The sequence below is a fragment of the Lissotriton helveticus genome, chromosome 9 (assembly GCF_964261635.1).
Source record: "Lissotriton helveticus chromosome 9, aLisHel1.1, whole genome shotgun sequence".
Lineage (NCBI taxonomy): Eukaryota > Metazoa > Chordata > Amphibia > Caudata > Salamandridae > Lissotriton > Lissotriton helveticus.
The window spans coordinates 1,209,378,067-1,209,403,943 of NC_136070.1; the positions used below are offsets into that span (position 1 = coordinate 1,209,378,067).

The window sequence follows — 25,877 nt, forward strand, 5'->3', positions numbered from 1 at the left end:
AGGACACCTTTAAGCATAGGAAGTATTTTAACTGTTCTCTCCGAGACGGAGAAAGTGTCAAATAAAAAGTCTTCCTCTACCGGGTCAGCATGCATGTCCACATTATGATTTGCTGCTGCCCGTTCGAGTAAAGCATTAAATGCAGCAGAATCCTCTGTTGGAGATGTACGTGCCCCAAAGCCTTGTGGATCTTGTATCACCTGATGCCCACTTTGGTCCCCAGTGTCGCCATATGAGTCCTGCTGAACATCAGGGTCATTGTCCACTGGGAAATTGTATTGGTCTTGTTGGTCATCATCATCCCCTCCTGATTGGTTGGGGGAAGGCGATGGACTCCTTCTCGGTGGTGGCAGAATAGGCTCAACAAGTAAAGGAATGTCTTGTGCCGGCCTCTTCTTCTTCAGTGGAATAACATACGATTCCAGTGGTTGGGAAGTGATTTTCCTTTTATAAAGGGTCAATTTCCCTGTGTGGGCATCGATGCAATGCGCAGATTGCTCCTCAGAGGCAAGATATGGATCCGAGATGCCTTTTGGTGTGGACGGATCCGACGGTTTTGGCACCGACGTGGTTGCGAAGGCCTTTGGGGCCACCTTCGGTGGCAGAGTGTAAAGAAGCTTGCTTGAGGACTTCTGAGGTGTGTCCACCGATTTCGGAGCCGATGGCGTGGAAGCCGTGGACGACAATGTCTTTTCCTGTATACGTTTAAGGGAGTCAGGAACCTGCTTTGTAAAGGAGGCAGAGGGTTTCGGAACCGACGGCCGATCCTCGGTGGCGTCGGGGTTGCGTGGTGTCGACGGTATTGGCGTCGACGAATCTTCGGCCGCAATGCTTCGGGGCTCCGTTGAAGGCTTTGGCGCCGATGCTGCAGATCCCGCATCCTTGTGCCGATGCGTTGAGCCAGCGGCCTTTGGGTCGTGGCCTTTAGTCGACTTTGGGTCGGCCGTGCGTTTACCGGACGGCGCCGTAGCAGCGCCCGAAGGCGTCTCAAGAGGTTTAGGTGTCCGCGCCGGAGCAACCGTGGTCGACGGCTGGTGGACGGCCTTCTTGGAGGAGGGTTCTTTGTGCACCTTCTGCGGCGCTGTCGACTCAACAGCCTTCTTCGACTTTTGTGGGCCGGAGGGCGACGGAGTCGATGAAGGAGCAGGCTTTGTTATTTTTTGTAGGACGTCGGCCATCTTAGGTTTTGTCGAGTCCGTAGGTTTCGGTTTCGACTGAACGTCGGCCATCTTGTGTCCCGTAGGATCCGAAGGTTTCGGTTTCGATACGAGCAATGGCGGCTCCGCTTGAGTGTCCGTGGCCGGGCTAGAAGGCGGGGCCGGGGAGAGCGGTGCATGGTCGTGGGTAAGGCCGAGTGGCGATCCCGTGACCTGAGCCTCAATAACGTAGACCTCGGGGCATAGCTCCTCCTCTGAGCTATCTTCCACGGCCCCATAAACTTCTTCGTCGTCCCCTACCTCCTCGACGTATTCAAGGTCTGGGGCCTGTCCTCCGATGTATTCCTCTGGATCGGCCAGGACCTCCGTCGACGGTGGCGAAATCTGGAGATGATGGCTATCGCCTTCCTCCTCGGGGTCGCCGAATATGTTGTCGGGTGCTGGGGTCGCTCGCTGGGCCTCAAGGCGCACCGCGCGCCGAAGCTTGAGCGTCTTCTTGGACCTGAACTTGGAGCAGGCCATGCAGTTTTCTTCGTTGTGGTCCGGCGAAAGGCATTTATTACAGACCGGATGCACATCGATGTGTGGATATTTGGATCCACAGACGGGGCAGAACTTAAACGGGCTCCGCTCCATGTTAAGTTCGTCGGGTCTTGCTGCGACGAGAAGGCCTCGATGTCCGAGGAGTTACTCGACTCCGGAGATATCCGGCTTAGAGAGTCGGACGACGCTCGAGACCGTACGCAAACAATACCGACGCAGGTAACGAAGGCCTTTTGGCCTTAAGATGAAAGTTTATCGGTTCCGACACGGAGACGTCGAAACCACATCCGAACCCAATGGCGGAAAAAAACAATCTGGGGATGGAGTCGATGCCCATGCGCACTGTAGTCCAGGGGAGGAGCCACCTATCTCGTGATACTTCGAAGACTCTTCCAGGACAACAATGTGCAATCATCCGGACCCAACACTAGGCGGCGATCTATGCATCAGATATGAATTTAGCAGCCCACATGCCTCGAACCACAAGTACACACACACAATAGTTAGGACACTAAGAGCAGTTTCAGAAACAATAAGAACCCCAGGAAGGTTTTAGCAGTGCACTGAGCATCCCTTTTCTTTATTAAGCAGTAGTTTTGGCACATAGAACTTTAGGTTTCTGGCAGCACCCCAAGATATAGATGAGCAGCACTCGAATGTTAAAGCAAAAGGCACACATCTTGCAAGCAGTTTAGCCCAGATGGCTGCACCCTTGCATAGAATTTTGTCTTCAATGTCCGAAATTCCAAAGGGATCTTATTTGCTATTGCTCACATTTTATGGGATAAGAACACTCACTGGAAGAAGAATGGACAAAGAATCAGGGGCTGCATCTGGTGTGGCACAATTATTTGCGTTCTGTGTCTACATTATTTCTTTCCTAGGCTCAGTTTTCTGAAAAAGACGTGCATGATTTGCTGATGCTAAGAAATAATACTTTAAGGTACTGTAGCAGGCCTGTTACTAATGGGATTTTAAATGAGGTGCACTTTAAAACGTTGTGCAAAACCTGTAGATTACTTGCTCATTTATTGGGAAAGCAAAGTTTTCAAACTAAAAAAGTGTGGCGTAATTTCTCCAAACCTCCATGAAATGCTACTCATTTCCTTGCCTCTCTTGCAAAAAGGTCTAGATTGCCCACTCTTTGCAAAATGGAGACGGCATTTATACCCTTAGAGCTGCAGCTTCCAGCAATCACCTTTTGGCATTTGCTGTTTTGACAGGGCAAGGAAAGCAAGGTAAAAGGATGTTCATTGACTTAACCAGGATCTCACCATTTAATGATTGGCGAAGCCGGGATTTGAACCATGTCAGATAGTGTTTTCTCACCAGTGGCCTCAGGGAAATACTAAATAGGAGAAGGAAGAACCCTAATTTTTAATCACATGTGGAAGTTGCTAAGGACAATTTAGTCGTCACTTCTTGTTCAAAGGCTTTCAGTCACATCTGCAAATCCTTTGGAATTCACCCCATCATGACTTTCTTATTAAGGGCCGCAACAATAAAAGTTTCATTGTAATCAATGGCAGACACAGTCAGCCCCTCAACATCAATTTGGTAAATCAAAGATACAGAACATGGCTTTCGTTATACCCTGATGCAGAGTCACGTGGTACTGTCCCCCCTGCGCGCAGGGATGCTGTGGCAGAAAAGTTTCCGGATCCAGTCTCACGCTTGGGGATAATTTTTTTTTTTTTGCAGAGTTTTATATAGCGCGAACTAGACCCGAACCGAATCAGTTATCAGAGCGCTTTACATATTTTTCCAGTTACGTTACATTTTTACGTTTTCCAGTTACTTTCATTTTAGGCACGGGGAGATTAAGTGATTTGCCCAGAATCACAGGAGGTTTTGGCGTCGTTACCAAGACTCGAACCCAGTTCCTCCAGGTCCGAGGTCGAGCGCCCTAGCCGTTAGGCCAACTCCTCTCCCCAATTCTACGTTAAGGAATCTGTGGCTAGTAGTCTCTATCAGAGGCCACTGACTTCACAGCATGTTCAACTTTAATTTAACTGTATTAATGAAACTCCTATTGATACCCTAGGTGGTGTGTTGCAGTGGTTAGGTATTTGAACAGTAGGGGAAAAACTGGGTACCAGTGTGAGGAGAATGGTGCATCCTTTAGCATTTCTTGTAGGAGGGCCACGTGAGGTTTTGTGACACCACTGCTCTTGGATTTGGGTGAAACACTACCCCACCATTTGCACTGTTAGGGTGTCTGGGTGCATTGAGATCTTTGAATAAAGACCCTGTGTTTCCTGTATTATGCAAGACAAACACTCTTGATAAGGCCCCCCACTTGCAGCAACTTGAGTCGGAGTCATGTGGAATAGCCTGTACTTTAACAATATGGGAATCAATGGTGTTGAGGGAAAAGCATAAGAACATTCCCAGCTTATCGACCGAGCATTCCCCGAGACTGGGGATGGTAGTGCCTGTATGTGAAGGATTCGCATTTTCCATTTTCTGCTGTTGCTAATCAGTCTACCTTGGTTGTTCCCCACTATTTGAGTTTTTATTTTGCTAGTTCTTGCTTCAGTTCCCTTTTATGGATGTATTTGACCACCTGCTAAGCTTGTCTACTGGAGTGTTTTCTACTCCTGGTATGAAATTTGATATCAAATTTGTTTCTTACAATTACCCACTTGCAGATAAACTCTGCCCGTTTTGAAAAAGGAGAAGAGACTTCTCGTCCGTGCTTGTCCAGGTAAACTAGTCTTGTCATCCATTAGAATTGTGTTCAACTCCTAAGCAACTGATGGGTTTGGCGGCTCATGGGCTGATCACATTCCTCTTATCTTCAATTGTCCCATATGTCCCACGTCTATTATGATACCCTGAGGCTACATGCTGACCTTGTCCGTAACCATCACTAGATGCTACAATTTCCCCAATGTTTGGGACCACTGGCCGTTTACACGAGACCTATTCAGGAATGGCTGCTTTCGTGTTTGCAGTCAAGTGAATGCAAGATGTTATAGCCAATAGTTTCATCACTGTCCTCACCATCTCATGTCTGATAAAACCATGTTTTGTCATGTAATGCTTGCATCCTTTTTAAGGCAGGGTACTTCACTGCTTACTATGTATCTAACTGCCCCAGGAAAGATTCATTCATTTCTGTAGGATGGGGAAGATTTTTTCTGATTTACTATGAACCCCAGCTGATGAAATAAATTAATCTGATTATCTGCCTTGCATTGGTTGAAATGTTCACCTTTACCAGCCAGCCGTCCAGGTAGTGATACACATGAATTTACTGTCTCCTGAGGTAAGGTGTTATGACTGCTAGTGTTTCGGCAAATCATCTTGGTGCAAACTTCATGGCAAAAGGCAACACTTTGAACTGATAATCATCACAAAACTGAGGTTTCTTCTATGTGAAAGTTGTACTGGGCTGTGTAATTAGACATAATATAAAGCTAAGATTACCAGGTAGTCTTCTTCCTCCAACAAGGATACGACCTCTTGAAGCTTCGTCATCTGGACCCTTCGGGAGAACTTGTTACCAAACCATAGGTCCCGTATTGAATGCGGAGTTAAGTCGAGCTTTATGATCCAAAAAACAATACTCCAGTGTTTGATTCATCCTTCGCTCTCTATTGCTTCTCTCTGCAGTGGTTCTTGGATCTCCAACTGGAGTCCCTGTTACTGGTCCTTTTTGAATCTTTGCTACTTGTTGGAATTGTGGGTGTTTTTACAGGAACTATATAAAACAACCATGTATTACACTGTTTAGCACCCATAGCCGGCACATGAGTCTTAATTTTGGGATTCATCTGTTACACAGACACCATCATCAAATTGTGAGAAAGTTAGGTATTGAGATATACCTTATCAAAAAGAGATAGGATTAGTAGCAATGCTGGATCTGAATTGTATTAAACCTGTATACAATTGCTAACATACAATCAAGGATTTAAACACTACAGAATCCACACAACACTAAATATTTTATCATTTATAGGCTATGTAAAGTATTGGTCAATAAATGAAAGCCAAAATGGCATTTATATGACAATGCCTTTGGGTATTGTTTTAAATAGCTATAAATATAGGTTCCAAATTACTACCTGCCCTTGCACAAGAAATAAATAATTCACACAGAAATGTGCAATAGAATTTTACAGCAGAAGTAGGTCTTACCATGAATTGTTCATCCGTAAACAGAGGTTTGCCAGTTACTTTCTTGAAGCGTTCGTTTGGAAATCCACAACTCTGATCAGCCAAAAACTCCTTTACATTATTTTGCCTATTTGAGAAGGATAGAAAAAGGGGATATGAAACAACCAATTTACTGATTTAATTTACGGACAGATTTTGATATGCAACGTAAGACCAAATGTTAACTTCGAGTGGAGAAATACATTACACTGCTCTAAATGCAACAGAATATACTCACTATAAAATATAAACAAAACACTGAAGAAAACAAGATAAGCTTTTCAGTCGTTCAGGTCACACCATTAAGATAATCTAGCATGGCTGATAATGGGGGAAGGGGCAGATCAGGTGAACATGACAGACCACCACGTATGTCAAAGACCTAGTCGCTGGCAGCTCAGGACCTGCATCATAAATGTAACAAAAGGGGGAGTGGAGAGGGAAGTGGATTCGGCCTCCCCAGAAACAAGTTTCATAAACAAAGAATCCACAGAAAAAAGTGTACTTTGTATGGTCCCTACAGTGGTGGAGAGCACACTGTGTTCTTTAAATACCCCTCACACACCAAAAGGACCCTTGGTCTCATGCTTTATCATAGGGGTCTTCGCATCCCTCTACGTAATGCGGCATGCTACTGACCAACAACTACGTGGGAGCACTGATGTAAACTATGTGTGGTGCGGGAGAATGTTTGCTATTAAGTGAGTAGTGGGGTCATGAGTGAAAAGTGAGTGAATACAAAAATTTAAAAATACCTGGCACGAGAGGTCTAAAAATACTTTTATTGGGCCTCCCTGATGGCATTGGTAAAAGGGGTGTGTGGTGGAGGTATTTTGTATTTAATGTACAATACCTCTCATGTACGTAGACATGTTTCGAAGCAATAGCTTCTTCAGGACGGGGGTACAGATCCCCACCTTACTCACGTCAGGATGTGAAATGGCATAAATTGCCAATACTATATATATTAAATGTAAGGAATAGACTAAATGTGCCTATTTTATTAGTTGCTCATAAGTACCCGCATTGAGGACTTGCTACTATTATCTAAATGACATCATGAGCCTAAACCGGAGGGGGCATGTGCTTTTCAGCAATAAATTCATGAGGTATTCATTACCCCAACCGTCCCCTCCGTGGTTTCCACTGTAGAGACCATACAAACTACACTTTTTTCTGTGGATTCTTTAGGTTTATGAAGCTCAGGACCTGCAGCAGGAGGCACAGTACATTCCCTTCTGGGAAAACATTAGCAGAATTAGTACAGGTGCAGCCTGCATGTGGACATTGATGCGGAGTCCACTCTAGACACAGCCCAAAGAACAGTGCTTCAGACCGCATGATTGGATATCACAACTTGGTGAAGGGGTGCTAGTACTTAATAATGGACATCTGAATGAGAAAAAAACTAATGATTCTCACAGTGATGAAGGACTCTCGGTGGAGAAACCAGTAGGTGGGGTATATCATTCTAAAGGTAAAGCTTCAGTATTTGCATATTTTGGAGAGCTGAGAACATCTTGAAACTGCTGATAGGGAGGCTCTGGGTTCAATACACCTTATAATCTACCCAGACAGATTTGCTTTAAATAGGCCTTAGACAGTAGCAGTACAAAAAGTAGAGGGAGTTGCAATACTAACAGGGGGTACCTGGATAAAAGAGTAAAAGTAAAACTGCTGAAGAGAGATAAATCCCTACATAAATATAAAGTCCATACAAGCTCCAAATCCAGCACGTAAAGTCCTGAGGAAGGGGTGCTGGCTAGGAAAGGATAAATTTGTAACAAGGTCAGATATAAGAATAAAAGCTACACCCTAGCAAAGATTCTTTTGTAAAATCCATCCAGAAAACAGAAGTCAGGAACTCAAAATGGCAGAGACAAGAAGGAAGAGAGGTAACCAGTGATCCCCAAAATAAATAGGCCATGCACAGGAATGGTACATCTAGTGGGTCACTATGGAGTTAGACTGTACAAGAAACGTTTATCCCAGCAGTAGAGACAGTAAATAGATTTGTGGATATTTTACCAGGGAATTCAAATCATAGCACTGACGACCGAAATTATAGGATCTCTGACAGATGTGGCTAAAAAAAGGTCCCACAAAGACAGCATTTAGAAGATGCAGTCAGATCTGTCAGAAGAGATTATGAACAAACTTGTAACTTCTGAAAAGAAAAAAAAAGGAAAAAAAAAAAGACATCTATCAAGTAAGTGCAATTTTGGAAGAAAAAAAACACAAGCATTTGCAATGCAATAGGTCTCGCATTAGGAAAGTTTGAGCTATTGGTCTTGTAAATGACCATTTTTTTATTTATGTGTTGTTTTTGAAAATAGCTAAATTAATAGTCGTCATTTACAATGCCAATAGTTATAACTTTCGCAAATGTGACACCTATAGCATTTGTAATGCAACATGTTTTGTATTTACGTGACTTAGATGTATTGATATTACAAATAACAATGGCTTTTAATTTTTTAAAATAATTAATACTTAAATAAAAGTGATTGTAATTTATAATGGCAATAGCTTAAACTTTTGTAAATAACTTTTGTGAAGATTATGTTCAGTCTATTTTATTGTGACGAAAATCCAAGAACAGAAGTGAAATATTAACATCTTTTTGTGACATTTGTAATGAAGAGAGACGGGCTATGCGAATGGCAGAGCGCATCTGGAGATCAGTTCCCTCGGCACTGCATCTTAAAACTCTGAGGAAAAAGAGAAATGCATCTTTCAGGAAAATAAAACGCTCAAAATCAGAGTTCTTCAGACTCCAGCTAGACCAAGCAAAAAACCGTCTAAGTAAACTGTTCGAGCTAATCCGATCTCAATCTAAGGAACAACCCCCAGCTGTCGACATTATGAGCACTACTCCTTCCTGTGAAGATTTCTCATCCTTCTTTAACAAAAAAACTGACAATATAAGGAGAGACCTCCTCAATGACGCAAGCCTTTACTCAATACCCAACTGCATAACTCCCAATAAACTAAAAAACAATGCGACCTGGTCATCCTTTGACACTTACTCTGAAGAAGAAATTGACAGAATACTCAGCACCCTAAAACCATCCAATCACCTCACTGACCCTCTTCCTGCTAACGCCGTAAAAGACTTCATCCCAACAGTTTGATCTCCTCAACCCACACCAATCAGGCTTCCGAGCTGGGCACAGCACTAAAACCGCTATGACCCACATAATTGACGATGCCATCCAAATCTTAGATCAAAATAATACCTGCCTCCTCATCCTTCTTGATCTCTTCAGCATTCGACACAGTGAAACATGAGAACTTACTCGATCTCCTAAAGACAAGAATGGGCTTCTCTGGGACTGTGCTTCGCTGGTTCACTTCCTTCCTACACAACAGGTCCCAAAAATTCAAGAGCAAAAACCTGATGTCTTCCCCAGTACCGGTATCGTTAGGTGTCCCTCAAGGATCCTGCCTATCCCCTACTTTGTTCAACCTAGTTATGGAACCTCTCACCACCCTGCTACAAACATCCAATGTACACTTTCACATGTACGCCGATGACACTCAAATATATCTCAAGTTACACTCCCCCAAAGACATCCTGAGTCTGAACTCAACGATCAGAAGCACCCAATCCTGGCTGGCCGATAACCACCTCAAACTCAATGCTATGAAGACTGAGTTCCTCCTAATCTCACCTCCCTCGAAAATATCCTCCGCTCAAACATGGCTTAAGCACCGAACAGCACTCAATGTCCAACCGACCATCGTGGACTCAGCAAAATCCTTAGGCATAACACTTGACACCAACCTCAACATGCAGCAGCATATCAGCAAGGCTACCAAGGGGGCGAACTTCCAAATAAATACCTTGAGGAAACTGAAACCCTTCCTTCCAGCAAAAGACTTCCAAACAGCAGTACAAGCTCTAGTCATTCCTCGCATAGACTACGGCAGCGTGGCCCTCTGCGGCCTCCCCCTAACGACAACTGCACCCCTCAGAGCTTCACTAAACGCGGCAGCAAGACTCATCACTGGATCAAAAAAACACTCGCATATCTCCCCTGACTTCAAATCCTTGAACTGGCTGCCCCTTGAAGCCAGAATACAGCTGAAAATTGCCTGCATGACGCACAAGGCTATTCACCTGAAATCACCCAGCTACCTCACTCATAAGTTGACAATTTCCGGCGGGTCCAGAACTACCAGGAGCACAAACAATCTTCTGCTGAAACCGCGAAGATTCCGGAAGGAAAAAAACTTACAAACGCTCCTTCTCTGGAATGGCGCCCAGGATCTGGAACGCACTTCCTCCTGAAACGAGGCTCATCTCCTCCTCCCTTCTTTTTAAGAAAAAAGTCAAAAGTATCCTTATGGCTAAATACACTTGAACAATGCGTTTGACTTACACTGCGAACAGTATTCCAGTATTTTATTATGATATAGCCTATATATTCCTCTGCACGTGTGTTTTGACTTATATTAGTCTAAAGTGCTTAGATCCTTTTTTCTCCATCTCTGTATATTTACAGCGTTTTGTTGTCATACGTTCCAACTATGCCTTGCTACCTCATACCTGTACTATACGTAATATTTTTGCTATGTACATGAACTTGATCTTGATGATGATTACACCTGCCTCTGTAAAGCGCTCTGTTATCTGCAAAGATCTTGTTCGCGCTATATAAAACTTTCAAAATAAATAAAAATAAATAAATTGGTGACATCGGATGGGCCAGAGGTCGGAGCTTATCAGGTGAACAGGATTTAGTCACCTACAGGAAGTAGTCGTGCTAATGCGCGTGGCTGTCATAGCACAGTATGCAAAGCAAAGCCGGCTGGGGCATGATGCTGCCTCAACCAAGGGATAAAATAATCGCATGCACTAAATTAACGACGTAATCCACTACAGGAACATGTATTGGGTGCTACAGAGAGGGAAGTACTGGCTTTCGTGCACTAGTGATCGAGACCTATTGCAAGGAGAATAGAGGTAGATTAAGCCCTTGCTGTGGGATTATGTCATTGGAAGTCCCCCAGACTGGTCCGACGATGTGGTTTGTTGACAGTTTAGGCCAACACATTTATTCTCTACCAGATGGTCCCTCACTCCGCCAGATATGCGCAGCACTCCCGGGTTGCCTCGCTATTGTACGTGTGAAAAAGGGATTGGAATGTCAGCACAATTAAAATTAACCGCACTACAGAAAATTGAAAACCTAGAGAACGTGAAGTGAGTGCGAAAGTGAAAAACCGAATTTATTACCAAGTTTAAACGAGACCCAGAGGAGGCTATCTTAAAAAAATATATATATTGGGCAGGCTGGTGGCCTGAGAAGCGTCCGTGAAGCAGGGGGCGGGGAGACAAACCCTTTGATGTAGCTCACGGCCTGGCGGGCGTCAAAAAAAGCAATTAGGGGGGGGGAGGAGAAGTGAGGCCAGCGCACACTGCGCACGCTGGGGAAGCCTGTGGGAGGGAGGCTAAGATTCAGCAGGTAAAGACGTTATGGCACTGTTGATAGGAACAAGCTGCCACTTTGCCCTGGGGGCCAATAGTCCACGGCCAGGATAGCATAGAGATTGAAATTAGGCTGATAATCCTGCTAGCAGCCTGGCTTTCATGCTTTTATTAGAGCTTTCCCGGAGACACCAAACAGGATGAAAGTTTGGAAAATAGGGATATGTTCACCGAGGCTTAAAAAAAGTCCATGATTTAAGCGAGAGTGAGGAGGTAGCCAGGACTCGTTTAATCGATAGAATCACTGGTCCATGATCCAGAGATTTACCTGCTTGGGCAGTTTTTGTTAAAATTTGTTTAAGAATTTCATATAGTGACAGGATGATATGGGGTCGTCTGGGCCTCAGAGTATCATGGCATGCCTACATGTGCAGATTCCTTTGCTTTGAAATAAAGGCTTGAGGAGACGCCTCCTCTCTATAGCCAACTCGGAGCAAATGCAGGTTAAGTGTAGAAGATTCTATTTGCTTCCCCCGAATAAGCGGCACCCTCCATTCCCGGTGTATTTCCATGCGGGTTTTTCCGCTAAGGATGGGGGCAGCCCAGGCGACGCTGCAGTAGTTTAAGTTTCAATTGGTGCTGGTAGGTGCAGGCTAGATACGATCCCCGTGACAATTTGGAGCAGCTGTTGATGACCGCCCAGGCTTGACTTTTTTTGGGTGAACTTTTTTTTGGCGAACTCTTCTGTGTCCTTTAAGAAAGAGATTTTAGCCGTTGCGGAGTTCACTAGATTTTTAAAGACATTATATGAAGATGGCAATGCTCAGAGGTTTTCAAGATGCAGGTTATTTAGCGATTGGTCCAAGAATTCTTTAAGACTATTACTGGAGCCATCTTTAATAATTGCAAATCACGTTGTTTGACATTGTTCAGCTGTGGTGGCTGGTAATTTAGCAGGGAAGGGGCTGATGGGACACACATACACACTCACAACCATGCATTCATGCATGCGTGTACACACACACACACACACACACATCCATTCACAACCCTAATTACTAACTATTCAAACAAACACGCACGCACCCACCAAACATTAAAACAAACAAGAGAGGCCAAGAAGCTCATCTCAGTAGGCGGCTGAGCGCTGTGAAAGCAACGGGTCTGAGCGGGGGGCCGTGCCTCTTTCTGCATCACTCGAAGCACACGGAAAAGGAGGGGGTGGGGGAGGGCAATGCTACGTTAGTTCTCGGAGGGTAGGGGGAAGGGCTCCAAATGTGAAGCGGGAGGGGGAATATCCAGAAATACTAGTGACGTACATGAAATTCAGTGTTGTAAAATAAAGAGTGTGCAGTGCACTCTGATGTACATACAGCACTGTGAATTATATCATGAATTGCACGTTAGGTTGCACAGGGCTGTGAAAGTCCACCCATCCAAAGTGAAGAGATACGGAGCCCTGCTACAGTGTGGTGGCAAACTGGGGAATGGAAAGCAACAGACAGAGTTGCACATCGCCAAGCAGAAGTAAAGGCCCGTGTGTTAAAGGGCGGTGCTTGACGAGCCGCATAAACAAGGATGTTAATTAGGGGGAGGAGAAGTGAGGCAGAGTGCGCTGGGGAAGCAACATATGGCTTTGATGTGAAGCTCTTGGAGGCAGGCGGCTCGGACAAAAGCTCGTGCACGAGAGCACATGCACTCGTGGAAATCCGCTTGGGAGAGCTTAGTGGTTTAACTCTTGGTTTCACCGCAATAGACTCGTCCTATTCATTCCTGCGGAATGGAATAGGGCGAGACCTAAAAAGGATGTACAACCTAGCATTATGTAACACCGGATAAAACAGTACATGATGTCAGCAACAGTGTAAACATGAACGTGAAAGAGATTAAACAATTTAAACAAAGAAATAAGGAAGTTTCAAATCATTTTTGAAAAGCTGGATAACAATGCAAGGAGCAATAACAATGGAATACCAAATATTACAGGAGTGGAGCGGGAAGTCGATATGAAGCTTTTCGTGGTTAATTTAATAAAAGAAGCAACATCTCTTGCTAATACCTATATACACTTTATGTCAGTGATTCAAGGGGTACGCCAAGACCCTTCTAAATTAAATCTGAATCGGAAGACACCACAATAAAAAAAATTGTATACACAGTGAAAGAATAATCACACCGCTTAAGTTGAAAACCCCGCAAATCCAAGATCACACTTTTAACATCAGGTCTGATCTCTCTCCACAGGTAATTGGAACTAGGGAAATGTATGGAAGAACTGGAAAAGAAATGAATGCAAAACACTCCAAAGAAGACAGTAGCAGGTCCAGCAAGTCATCTGTACTCCGGCATGTTGGAGAAGCGTGGCTCAATGGTTAGAGCGGCAGACCCTGATGCAGATGTCTGGCCCGGGACCAGGGTTCAATTCCCGGCTCGGCGGCTCTTGGACTCAAATTCCCCGGACCTGATAATTCTCGCCTCGGTGCCTAGTCTAATCATGGGTCCCACTCTGACTCTGGGCAATAGCGAATAGTTTTCTTACCTGTCGGTGTAGTTTTGCAGCTTGAAGATCTTTCTGGATTCACTATGCTGTGCATTATTCCGCGGTCTTGTGGTTGGGTCCGGATTCGTAGTCTTTTCTCTGTTTTTTTTTTTTTTTTTCTTTTGCCCAGGTGGGCGTCGGCGTCACACCCCCTTTGGGTGTATTTCCGGTGACGTCGGCATGCTTCCTGCGGAAGCTCCCACTCTTGGGCGCCATCTTCGGGTTCTTTTTCTCCGTGTTTCTTTCGTTTCCGAAGTAATGGCAATGTTCTTCTTAGTTTGTATTTACCGCTTTGTACTTTCAAGTCTATTCTTTAGTTAACCACCTCTTCTCTCTCCAGCCTCATCTTTCTGGCGGAGGTGGGTGGGTTCGCTAGTGAATCCAGAAAGATCTTCAAGCTGCAAAACTACACCGACAGGTAAGAAAACTATTCGTTTTGCAGCGTGAATCTTTCTGGATTCACTATGCTGTGCATAGATTTTGTAGCGGTTTCTCATCTCTGTGGCGGCTGGGTGGAAGATGAGCGTTGGGTGTTGAATATGTGCTGTAGCACCTTCTGTCCCACTTGAGCTTCCTTGTTCATTTGTATGTCCACACAGTAGTGCTTCGTGAACGTGTGCACCGAAGCCCATGTTGCCGCCAGGCATATGTCCTCTATGGGTGTGTTAGCCAGGAAGGCTATTGTAGCGCCCTTCTTCCTGGTGGAGTGGGCACGTGTCCCCTCAGCCAGTTCCTGTCCTGCCCGTTTGTGGCAGAGTTGGATTGTTTGTGCGATCCATCGTGCAATGGTCCTTTTGGTTACTGCTTTGCCCATGAAGCTGTTTGCGAAGGACACAAAAAACTGTTTCGTTTTCCTGTGCCCCTTTGTCCTTTCAATGTAGTGCATGACCGCCCTTCTGGCGTCCAGGGTGTGCAGAGCTCTCTCTGCGCTGGTTGTGGGTTTTTGGAAAAAACTCGGTATCTGTATAGACTGGTTCATGTGAAAATTGGATACCACCTTCGGCATGAAGTGTGGGTCAGTCCTCATCACAACTCTATCGTTGTGTATTTGTATGTATGGTTCTTGTAGCGTCAGCGCTTGAAGCTCGCTTACTCTGCGTAAGGACGTTATCGCAACCAGGAAGGCTGTTTTCATAGTTAGCATCTTTAGGGAGGCCTTGTGAAGTGGTTCAAAGGGCTCTTTCATGAGTTCCGTTAGGACTGTGTTCAAGTTCCATGCAGGTGGCGGCACCCGCTTGGGTGGTGCGATCCTTTTCGCTCCTTCTAGGAATCTCTTCACCACCTGTGATGTGAAGAAGCTCCTGCACGTTTCTCCCCTTGTGTAGGCTACTATCGCTGCCAAGTGAACTCTTAACGAGGATGAGCTAAGGTTCTTCTCCAGTAAGTGCGTCAGGTACCTTAGCACTGTGGAGTCCCTCTTCATCTTATTGTGGAGTCTTTCCTGTCTGCACCATATTGTGAATCTTTTCCATTTCGCAACGTAGCACCTTCGAGTGCTGGGCCTTCGTGCCTCCCGAAGTACCCTCAGGGTGCTTTCTGGTAGTCTCAAATGTGCGAACTCTATGTCCTCAGGAGCCACGCTACTAGGCTCATGCTCTCTGGCTCTGGGTGCAGTACCTCTCCGTTCTGCATGGACAGTAGGTCTTTCCTCCTGCTGAATCTGTGGGGTGCACACTGTGTCATCTCCATGATCTGCGAGTACCAGGTCTGCCTCGCCCACTGCGGTGCGACCAGTATCAGTGTCATGTTGCTCGCTCTGCACTTGCTCAGTACTCTGTGCATCAGTGGTATCGGGGGAAAGGCGTAGGCAAATGTCTTTGACCAATCTATCCATAGGGCATTCCCCAGTGTCCCCTCCTCGGGCTGCCTGGATGCGAAGTTTTGGCATTTTGCATTCTGGCGTGTGGCAAACAGGTCCACCGATGGTGTCCCCCACCTGTCGAACAGGTATCTTGTCTCCTGAGCATTGAGCTCCCACTCGTGGGATGCCGATGTCTGCCTGCTGAGTCAATCGGCTTGTATGTTGTCCTTCCCTGGTAGGTGTATGGCTAGCAGGTCTATCTTGAGAGGGATGGCCCATCTCCATATCTCCTGCGCCAGCGTTGAAAGCGGTGCGGACTGTGTGCCCCCCTGCTTGTTGATGTAGAACATCGCAGTGGTGTTGTCTGTTTGTATCAATACCTTGTGCTTGTACAGTCTTGTTTGGAAGGCCTTCAGTGCAAGGAAGATTGTCTTCAATTCTAAATAATTGATGTGCTTTGTGGCATCCGTCGGTGTCCACAGTCCCCTCACCTTGAGCTCCTCCATGTGAGCGCCCCATCCCTTCAGGGATGCGTCTGTGGTGATGGTCACTGTTGGCGTTGGGGGCGTTAGAGGCTTTCCCCTTGCTATGTTCTCCATGGTCCACCATGTCATCTCCTTCTGCACTTCGTGCGTTACAACCACTAGATCCTCCCAACTGCCTGTAGCTTGTGACCATTGCTCCTGTAGCCATTCTTGAATGGGTCTCATGTGGAGTCGTACATTCGGTACCAGGTGGATGCATGATGCCATCATCCCCATGATCTTGCTCGCCGTTCTCACTGTCCGAGCTTGTCCCTTCCGGTAGAGGCGAGTTTCCTTCACCAGCGCCCTCGCCCTCTTCTCGCTGGGGAACACCTTGCCCTGTAAGGTGTTGATCTGTGCTCCCAGGAAGATCTTCACCTGTTCCGGCTCCATTGATGATTTCTTCCAATGGATGGAGAACCCCAGGTTTATGAGCGTGCTGGTCACTGTATGTGCGTGCAGCTTGCATTTCTGGTATGAGTTTGCTTTCACCAGCCAGTCGTCCAGGTAAGGGTATACATGTATTCCCTGCCTTCTTAGGTGCGCTGCGACTGCTGCGAGGCACTTTGTGAAAACTCTTGGTGCCGATTTTAGACCGAAGGCCAGTGTCGTGAACCGGTAGTGGCTTTCTCCGACGGTGAACCTGAGCATGTGCTTGTGCTTCCTGTTCATTGGGATGTGCAGGTATGCGTCTTTGAGGTCTATAGTGACCATGAAGTCCCCGGTCTGCAACTGTGGGAGCACCTCTTGCAGGGAGGTCATTTTGAACTTTTGCGTTCTTATGAATTTGTTCACGAACCGTAAATCGAGAATGGGTCTCATTGTCTCGTCTATTTTTGGTACCAGGAAGTATGTTGAGTATACTCCTGTGTTTCTTTCCTTGAAGGGTACCCTTTCTATGGCCTGCTTCCGCAGGAGTTCTTTTGCTTCTTCCTGAAGGCACTGCAGCTGCTTGCTTGCTAGCGGCTTTCTTCTTGGTTTTCTGCTTGTCGGCCTCGCCTCCAACTCTATGCAGTATCCGAATTGGATAATGTTGAGGATCCATTTGTCTGATGTGATTCCTCTCCACTCCTGGAGGTGGAATCTTAATCTTCCTCCCACTGGTGTCCTGTGGTCGTAGGTGTCTAGTTTGTCTTGACCCATCTGTACGTGCTGCCCTCTGGGATCTTTTTTGTGGGTGGGCACACGGATCTTTTTGAAGTCACTTGGAGGTGGGCTGCTGGCCCCCTCTTCTATTTTGCCCCCGTCCATTTCTCCCTCGAAAGGACTGGCCTCTTTGTTGGTACTGCCAGGGCTGTTTCTGATGGCCCTGCTGACCCTGCGAGTCTGCCTGGTGCGTTTGCTGGAAAGCCTGGTGTGATGTACCTGGCTGGTTTCCGCCTCTTCCGCCGGGCCTCCGTGACGGGGTGCCCCTCTTGTTCCCTCTGAACTGCAATGCTCCCATGGATCTTGCTGTTTCGTTATCCTTCTTAAGTTGGCTGAGTTGCTCATCAACTGTTTGTCCGAAAAGCGTACTGCCGTTGAACGGTGTGTTCAGGATGCTGTGTTGCACCTCCGGTTTGAAACCGGATATCCTGAGCCAGGCGTGTCTCCTTTCCGTGACGCCCATCATCATGAGCCTGCTGGCGGTGTCTGCCCCATCCAGGGCCGTCTTGAGGCAAGAATTTGCAGCATTCTTCCCCTCGTCAATTAGCTTTTCGGCTTTCTGCTTGGCATCCTGGGGCAAGTCCTTCACCAACTGCCCCAGTCCCTCCATGATTTGGTACATGTGTCTGTTTACCAGGGCGTTGGAATTAGCCATGCGCCAGTGGGTCGCGGCATTCCGTTCGATCCTTCTGCCCACCAGATCCATCCTTTTGCTCTCTTTATCCGTGGCGGGCCCGAGGTAGTGGGTACGTTAGCCCTCCTCCTTGCTGTGGCCGTGATAATGGAGTCTGCGGAGACCGTGCCCTGAATGTAGGCCGGGTCCTTTGCGGCATGCTTGTACTTCTTCTCAGTTCTGGGAGTTACTGCCTTGCATGTTGCGGGCTCCCTGAAAGCTTCCTTCCCCTGAGCCAAGACGCTCTCGAGCATCGGGAGGAACTGGCTCCTCGTTTGTGTTGGGAGCAATGTTTCCAGAAGGAAGTCTGCTTTCTGCTTCTCTTCGTCGAGCTTGAGCTTGAAAGCTGCTGCGGCAGATTGTATCACCGCGTTGTAGGCCCCGATGTCGTCCGGCGGCGAGGGCCTCGAGGGGTAGGTGTCGACCACCTCCTCCGGGCTGTCGGTCTCGACATCGATGTAATCTACATCCTGAAGGTCATAGGGCGCCGACTCTGTGTCTGTCCTGCCCTCATCTTCCTCCCCATAGCTGTAGCTCTCGTGGGGATTCTCGTACTCCTCCTGGTCGTCGAACACCTCGACGTCCTGGTCTTGCTCGGTGACTTCGGCGACCTCTTCTTCTTCCTCCTCAACCGCCTCCAGCACTGGTGGCTTGGTCTTGTGAGGGATCGTGAAGGCCTTCATCCTTGCGTCGAAATCTTTTTTCCGCTGCATGAAGTTCTCCATTTCTGCCTCGAGGCGCCTTCTTTTCTTTTCCATCTCGGCCGCGTGTTCCGCGTCGGATGGTTCCGCCGCTCTCTTCGACGGATGGCTCGTCCCCGTGCCTCTCGGAGTCGAAGCTTTCGACGTCGAAGCGGATATCGGGTCTCTGGTCGTCGTCGACAGTTTCGGGTCTTTCTCCCTCGTCGATCGATCCTTTTCGGGGACGATTTTCGACGTCTTCTGCTGATCAGCAGCTCTCGGCGCCGGGGACTCCTTCTCTGAGGATCCGCTGGGCCTGGGAGTAGTCGCGGACGCCGCCTTTTTTGGCGTCGGCGCTTTCGGGGTCTTGCCCTCGATTTTTCGAGACTCAGAGTCTCTCGGGTTCTTGGGGGCCGAAGAGTCTCCTACCTTGTCAGAAGTCTTCGTGTAATCGGTCTCTACGACCGTGTAGCTGTCGTCTTCGGCGGCAGCGTTGTCTTCTTCCTCGGAGGACATCCCCAGCTCGTAGAGCGACGGGGTCGGGGCCTTCCCCTGCAGGGTGGCGTGTGCTACCCTCTGCCTCTCTCTCACACGAAGGGTCTTCGGGGTGAAGGCGGAACAGGCGTTGCAGTCTCCGCTTTCGTGGTCCACCGGTAGGCAAAGGTTGCATACCGGGTGCTGGTCTTTCTGCGCGTACTTGTGGTGGCAGTTCCGGCAGAACTTGAACGGCGTGTTGTCCATCCTCGAGCGTCCAGGGCCTCTCTGGTCGCGTGTTCGTCGACGGTCGTCGAAGATCTGGATGGAAAACGCTTTATCTTGCTTGTCCTTCGTCGGTGAAGTCCCCTGGAGTCTTCAGATGACTTCTCCTCGTCTTTTCTGTATTTTCTTTCTTCTTTCTCCAAAAATGTCTGGAGCCCAACCGGGAACGATCCAGACCCGACCGCGGAAAAAAAGAATCTGAAGATGGCGCCCAAGAGTGGGAGCTTCCGCAGGAAGCATGCCGACGTCACCGGAAATACACCCAAAGGGGGTGTGACGCCGACGCCCACCTGGGCAAAAGAAAAAAAAAAAAAAAAAACAGAGAAAAGACTACGAATCCGGACCCAACCACAAGACCGCGGAATAATGCACAGCATAGTGAATCCAGAAAGATTCACGCTGCAAAACTTGCTTAATCTCCACAACGGTCCCAGCAGCGCTTGGATGCCTGGCTTCACCTTGGGTGTGCCCATGAGTGGACATTTAACAGGAAAGCCAGGATGGGTTCCACAGCGGTATGATTACAGCGCTACAAGACCTCTGGGTAAAAGTGCGCTATATAAATACAAACACATTTACATTTACAAAAGGAGTCACCATTGTGGCCAGGATAAATTCTGGTTGGAGATATTAAACTACAAAGTAGATATGAGGTGATGAATAATAGCCAAAATCAGAGTCCATCAGAATATGTTCAGATGAAACAGTTCTTATGACCAACTTGGGCAAATTGGTATTAAGACTAATCAGGACTGTCCACCACCTGCTGAGATTTATTGGGCCTGGAGTCATGTTAAGTCCAATTACCTCAGGAATTTGCTTACCCACCCAATGTCGATATTATCAGATAATCCTGACTCTGACACTATAGCAGAAGATAGCTGGCTACAGACAGCAGTTCATACCCTAGCCCCTTTAATAAGCTGCAAGTCTCGCTCCCGTTGTCCATCAGCCCTGCGGCTTACTCAGGCCTCTGCAACAGAGAAGAGTGCTTGTAAAGGGGCTGAGAGAGAGTAGGGTGGAATCATTATCGGTTGGAGGACAAAGCGGCTTATGGAGATGCCTCAAAGAGCTAGCACGTGGCTTTAATGGCAGCTAAAGGTTTGTTTTATGAGAAAAGAACCTCCAAAGCCTCTAATAGTTCTAGGGAGGTTTTTAAAATAGTGAAAGGGTTTTTAATCACAGACTGTCTGCAGCAGTGGAATTGTAATCATTTTTTGGGATGAAATCTTTAAGATTAAGGCTAGTTGGATCAACACGTCCATGATGAATAAGTACGAAGAGTGTACACATTCCAGCTCTGACCATGTCCAATCCTTGCTTAACTTTTATAATCTCATCTCCCTGAAGGACTCTGTTACCTTGGAAATGAGGTCAGGATCAACAGGTGATTTGTGTCCACATCTCCAGGTGGCAGTGGCGATGGAGGTGGTTAATCCAACAGCGAACAAACTTTGAACTCTATTCTAACTGTCACTGTGTCTTTCAGCTGGAAAAAGGCTCAGCGTATTTCTCTTTGACAAAAAGGCGCCATCAGATCTTACTGTATTTTCTAGATCTGGAACCATTTCTCTCCTTCGGGTGATCTCCAAGTGCCTCGAGAAACTGACAGACAGTTGTCAGATTACTTGGAGGCCAATAATTTGTTACACACTAGTCAACTGGATTTTCACCCTAGACATAGCACGGAGACAGTACTGCTGGAAGTGTCTGAAGGCATTACATTAACTCTTAATCAGGGTGGTAAGGTGGCATTGATTGATCTCTCTTCTGTGTTTGAGACCGTGCCACATGTGCTTATTCTTCAACGCCTTCAACATCGTGGAATTAATAGTCTAGCATTAGATCAGATAGAATAATTTCTGGAAAATCGTGGTCAGTAGAAGTCTGGATGTCCCTTTTTTGTCTGTATCAAAGCCTCTCTCAATTGGGGTGCCTCAGGACTCCCTTAACTATACCATTTTTATTGTCTTCATGGCCCCTTCAGCTGTTTTGGTAGAATCTTTTGGCTTTCAGGTTGTGTACCATGGCACCCAGCTTCTTTTCTCTTTCACAAAATAAGGTGTTGTCTACTGTGGTCGCCTGAAGGCTTGTCTCACTGCCGACTTTGACTGGTTTAATTCCGGTTACCTTCTATGTGATATGGAAAAGACAGATTCTTTAATGTGGGTCCTTCTATGAGAAATGGAGGCTAAATTGTTGGGCAGATCAGGCCCCATAGCCATCACAATTAACAGTGGTTTAAAAAAATAATCTAGGAGTGAGGTTTGACATTTTATCCTTCCAACTGCAGATATCTTTGGTGACGAAAACATGCTTTGGTCTCCTACAAAGTCTAAAGAAATGTATCTCTGTTCCGCCATTGTCCCCTCTGAAGACTGTGGTCCATGCCCTGATTACATTTCTGCTGGACTATCCCAATGTTTTATATCTGGGTCTTCCCAGCTATCTGATCACAAGTCTTCAAGTTGTTCAGAATGCTGCTGCCACCCAGCTCAGGCGGTCACATCAGACACCTTTGTCACCTCACTTGTGCTCTTCACAATGACTACCAGTAAAAAAGAGAATCCTGTTCAAATCTTTAGTCATGGCTCATCGTGCCTTGTCCAGGACTGGGCCCCCCTAATTTGATTCGGAGGCTCTGTTTTTATACTCCAAATAGGGCTTAAAGTTCTTCTCCGTTAGAAGGGGCGGACACTCATTCTCCTATGTTGTGGGAAGGCCTGCAATCAATTTCCATTTGAACTTTGCTCGCTTGATTCGGAATCCCGTTCAGAAAGAAATTGAAACCCGGATTATTCGCTCTCGATTAATAATCCTCTTGCTATCAGTCATTAGCACCGGGATGCTCGGAACCTCTGTGAGCTATATTTTTTTTCACGTAGACGATCCTGAAACTTTGATAAATATGGGTCCTAACCTTTTAGTATACACAGCCCCTATTATTATGGGCAATTACTAATATTCTATTGAATATTAACCTAGAAATATCACTAAAAATGCACTTATAAATTTCCCCAGAACCCATGCATATCTTGGATCGTTTATAAAAGATATTGGCCTGTGTAGGTTCTCGTTTATGAGAGCCGCACTTTAAGAGAGAACACTTTCAACATAAAAAAATATGGACACTACTCCAAGATAGAGTATTTTGTAATTGAAAGGAAGGAAGCAATTATGGTCATAAGAGTAAGAAATCTATCTGCACGTCTATGTTATCAATTTTCAATTTCATTGAGAAAAGCTTAACCAATCAAAAACACTAGTTGAGGGAAAGACAATGGACTGAATTTTTTTCTAGATCAGGATGTGATACAAGTACTAAAATGAATATGGAAGTGGTTTAGTTAAATGAAGTTGGGATCTCAATCCATTTATATGTTGTGGGATTCAATATAAAGCTTTTTTTGAGGGAAAGGATTGGTATATCTCCAGGCATATAAATAAACAAGCATTTGCAATGCAATAGGTCTTGCATTTGCGAGAATTTAGGCTACTGGTATTGTAAATGACAAGGTTTTAGTTACAAAATGCAGTTCAAGGATTCTCTTCCTGGACGTAATTGCCTTAAATCCTATATTTAGGGCAGGCTTTTCTCGAGGTATTGAACCTTTTATAGCTCAGTTAATTAACAGTTGGGGTAAGCGAGTAACTCCTCCATTTCTCAGAGCTCTTCCATTAACAGATATGGTACACAATTCCAGGTGGTGATTTTTAACATTTATTTAAATATCAGATATTCATTGCAAAGTAAGGTACAATAGTAGAAACTCAACAGCAGATACGAGTTTCAGCCTACAGGGTCAATTAAATCAGGGCTTCCTCAAGGTTCATGTTTCCGGTATAGCAAACAAGCCCAAAATCTTGAGAACTTCAAGTTCGGAGCCCGTAAAAGATGGATCATAAATGTGACCCTGACCTTTCAGTATCAATAACTTTTCTTGAATCAGTAGTAAAAAAAGCCAGTTGGTATCGAGACATCACACAGGCAGAGAACTGACCAATGAGATAACATACACAACAATTCACTTCTTAATAGAACTGACTTCATCAACTATTTCCAATTCAGGTTCTGGCAGACTTCTCTTTTCTTTCACCTGCTCGAGGCAGTTATTGAAGCATTCTTGGATGGTACTTTAGAATAACGCCCACAGCACAGAAGATCTAAGTTCTTCTTTTGCTTGGTGGATTTTCAGTAGAATTAAGGGACAATCATTTTCATTGTTTTGCCAGTCATTGTTGCAGGTGGTTGCTCCTCCTGCACAAGTCACTGGCTGGACTCTAAGTATTCTTTTATTCTTGTTGTATTTCTTTCTGAGCACTGTCTGCAAGTTTTGACACATGTTTCGCCCTACAAGGTCAATCAGACCAGGGCTTCCTCAAGGCTGAAATCAGATTGAACAAGAAATCAGTAATACTTAGTACAGATGGAAAGATAGTCACCACCTAGTGCTATGTGAAGTGGATAGGTAATGATAGTGAATTATATGCCATGCATTAAAATACGCGTGTCCATGAAGTGATTTGACTGAAAAAACTGTGAATGGGGAAGTGTAAAAATCAAAATTAGAGAATGTTAGCAAGCTCTGGTGGTGTGCTTTCTTGCCTCCCGTATGATATCCATGCAGTCGGGAGGCAAGTTAAGGTAGCCAAATTCTAAGACTTCAGGAGCCAGATCGCCAGGTTGAGCTGTTGCGGGTCTGGGTGCTGAATGTCGCCATGGCTCTGCGTCAAAAGTCTGGGCGTGAGGTGCAGCCTTTGATGCGGTACCACGGAGAGTTCTAGAAACGTGGTGTACCATGGTTGGCGTGCGCACGTTGGAGCAACCAGGATGAGTGTCATCGAGTGTTGCTTTAGCTTTCGTGCCACCAGCGGTATGAGAGGTGCTGGGGGAAAAGCGTACGCAAATCTGCCTGACCAGTTCATCCATATCGCATTGCCCTGCGACTGTGGGTGAGGGAACCTGGCGGCACAGTGTTGGCATTTTGCGTTTTCCCTTGTGGCAAACAGGTCTATCTCTGGATGACCCCACTGCTGGAAGTACGGGTGGAGTACTGATGGATGTATCTCCCACTCGTGCATTTGGTGGCTGTACCTGCTGAGCAGATCCGCCATCTGATTGTCCTTGCCCGGGAGGTGTTCCGCCATGAGGAAGATGTTCCTCTGAATGGCCCACTTCCACATGCTCTGAGCCAGATGAGACAACTGTGGAGAGTGTGTACCTCCCTGCTTCTGAATGTAGTACATGGCTGTCATGTTGTCCGTCCGGATCAACACTACTTTGTTGCACAGATGTACTTTGAATGCCTTCATCACCATGAAGATTGCCATCAGTTCTAGGTAGTTGATGTGCATCTTCTTTTGCTGCGTTGTCCATAGTCCCTGCACCGTGTAGTGGAGTACATGAGCTCCCCAACCCTGGAGTGATGCATCAGTCGTCAGGATAAGTTGTGGCACAGGCTCCTGGAACGGTCGGCCCTTGCAAAGGTTGTGTGGATTCCACCAATGCAGAGAGTTGTATGCCCGACCGGTCACCAACACTAGGTTTTTTAACTGTCCGTGAGCCTGATTCCACTGACGTGCCAAGCACTCTTGAAGCGGACGCATATGTAGCCTCGCGTGCGGGACTATGAAGATGCAGGAGGCCATCATGCCTATCAACTGCATGAACACTCTTGCTGGAAGTGAGTGTTGCGGTCTGAACTTCTGGATGAGCTACTGAATGCTGTCGATCCTCACAGAATTCGGCTGAGCCGTGGCTGCCAGAGTATCTATAGTCGCACCCAGATACTGCCGCACATGGGCTGGCTGAAGGTGCGATTTGGGATAATTTAGTGAGAATCCCAGACTGTGAAGAAGGTGAATGGTGTGGGACATGTTGGCGGCGCACAGCTGGGCCGACTTTGCTTGGACAAGCCAGTCGTCCAGATAAGGGTAAACGTGAACGTTCTGCCTCCTGAGGTGCGCAGCCACTGTCGCCAGGCATTTTGTGAACACCCTGGGCGCCATGGTCACCCCGAAAGGTAGGACCTTGAACTGATAATGCCGACCCTGAATGGTGAATCTGAGGTATTTTCAGTGTGATGGATGTAGTGGAATGTGAAAATATGCATCCTTGAGATCCAAGGTTGCGAGGAAGTCTCCCTGGTTGAGCAACGGAAGAACTTGCTGCAGCGTCAGCATGTGAAAGTGTTCTGAGAGAATATACTGGTTTAGGGGCCTGAGGTCCAGTATGGGTCTGAGGGACCCGTCCTTCGGGATTAAGAAGTACAGGGAATACACTCCTGTGCCTTCTTCCTCCACCGGCACGAGCTCCATTGCCCCTTTTTGCAGCATGACAAGTACCTCCTGCTGCAATAAGTGCAAATGCTCTGTGGACATAGGACGGTGTTTTGGTGGCATGTTGGGTGGAGTGGATGTTAACTCCAGACAATAACCGAACTGGATAAGTTTCCTG

General features: G+C 46.4%; 1 protein-coding gene and 1 pseudogene across 1 annotated transcript in view; both read right to left on the reverse strand.

Moving 5' to 3' along the window:
* LOC144782354 (protein SSUH2 homolog) overlaps positions 1-25,877 on the reverse strand; it is a 288,587-nt gene that overhangs the window by 71,965 nt on the left and 190,745 nt on the right. Inside the window, exon 11 of the mRNA XM_078661672.1 lies at positions 5,847-5,952. Within this exon, the coding sequence (XP_078517798.1) occupies positions 5,847-5,952 (106 nt within the window). The remainder of the gene's footprint in view (positions 1-5,846; positions 5,953-25,877) is intronic.
* Positions 23,251-23,763, reverse strand: LOC144782577 (SRR1-like protein; annotated as a pseudogene).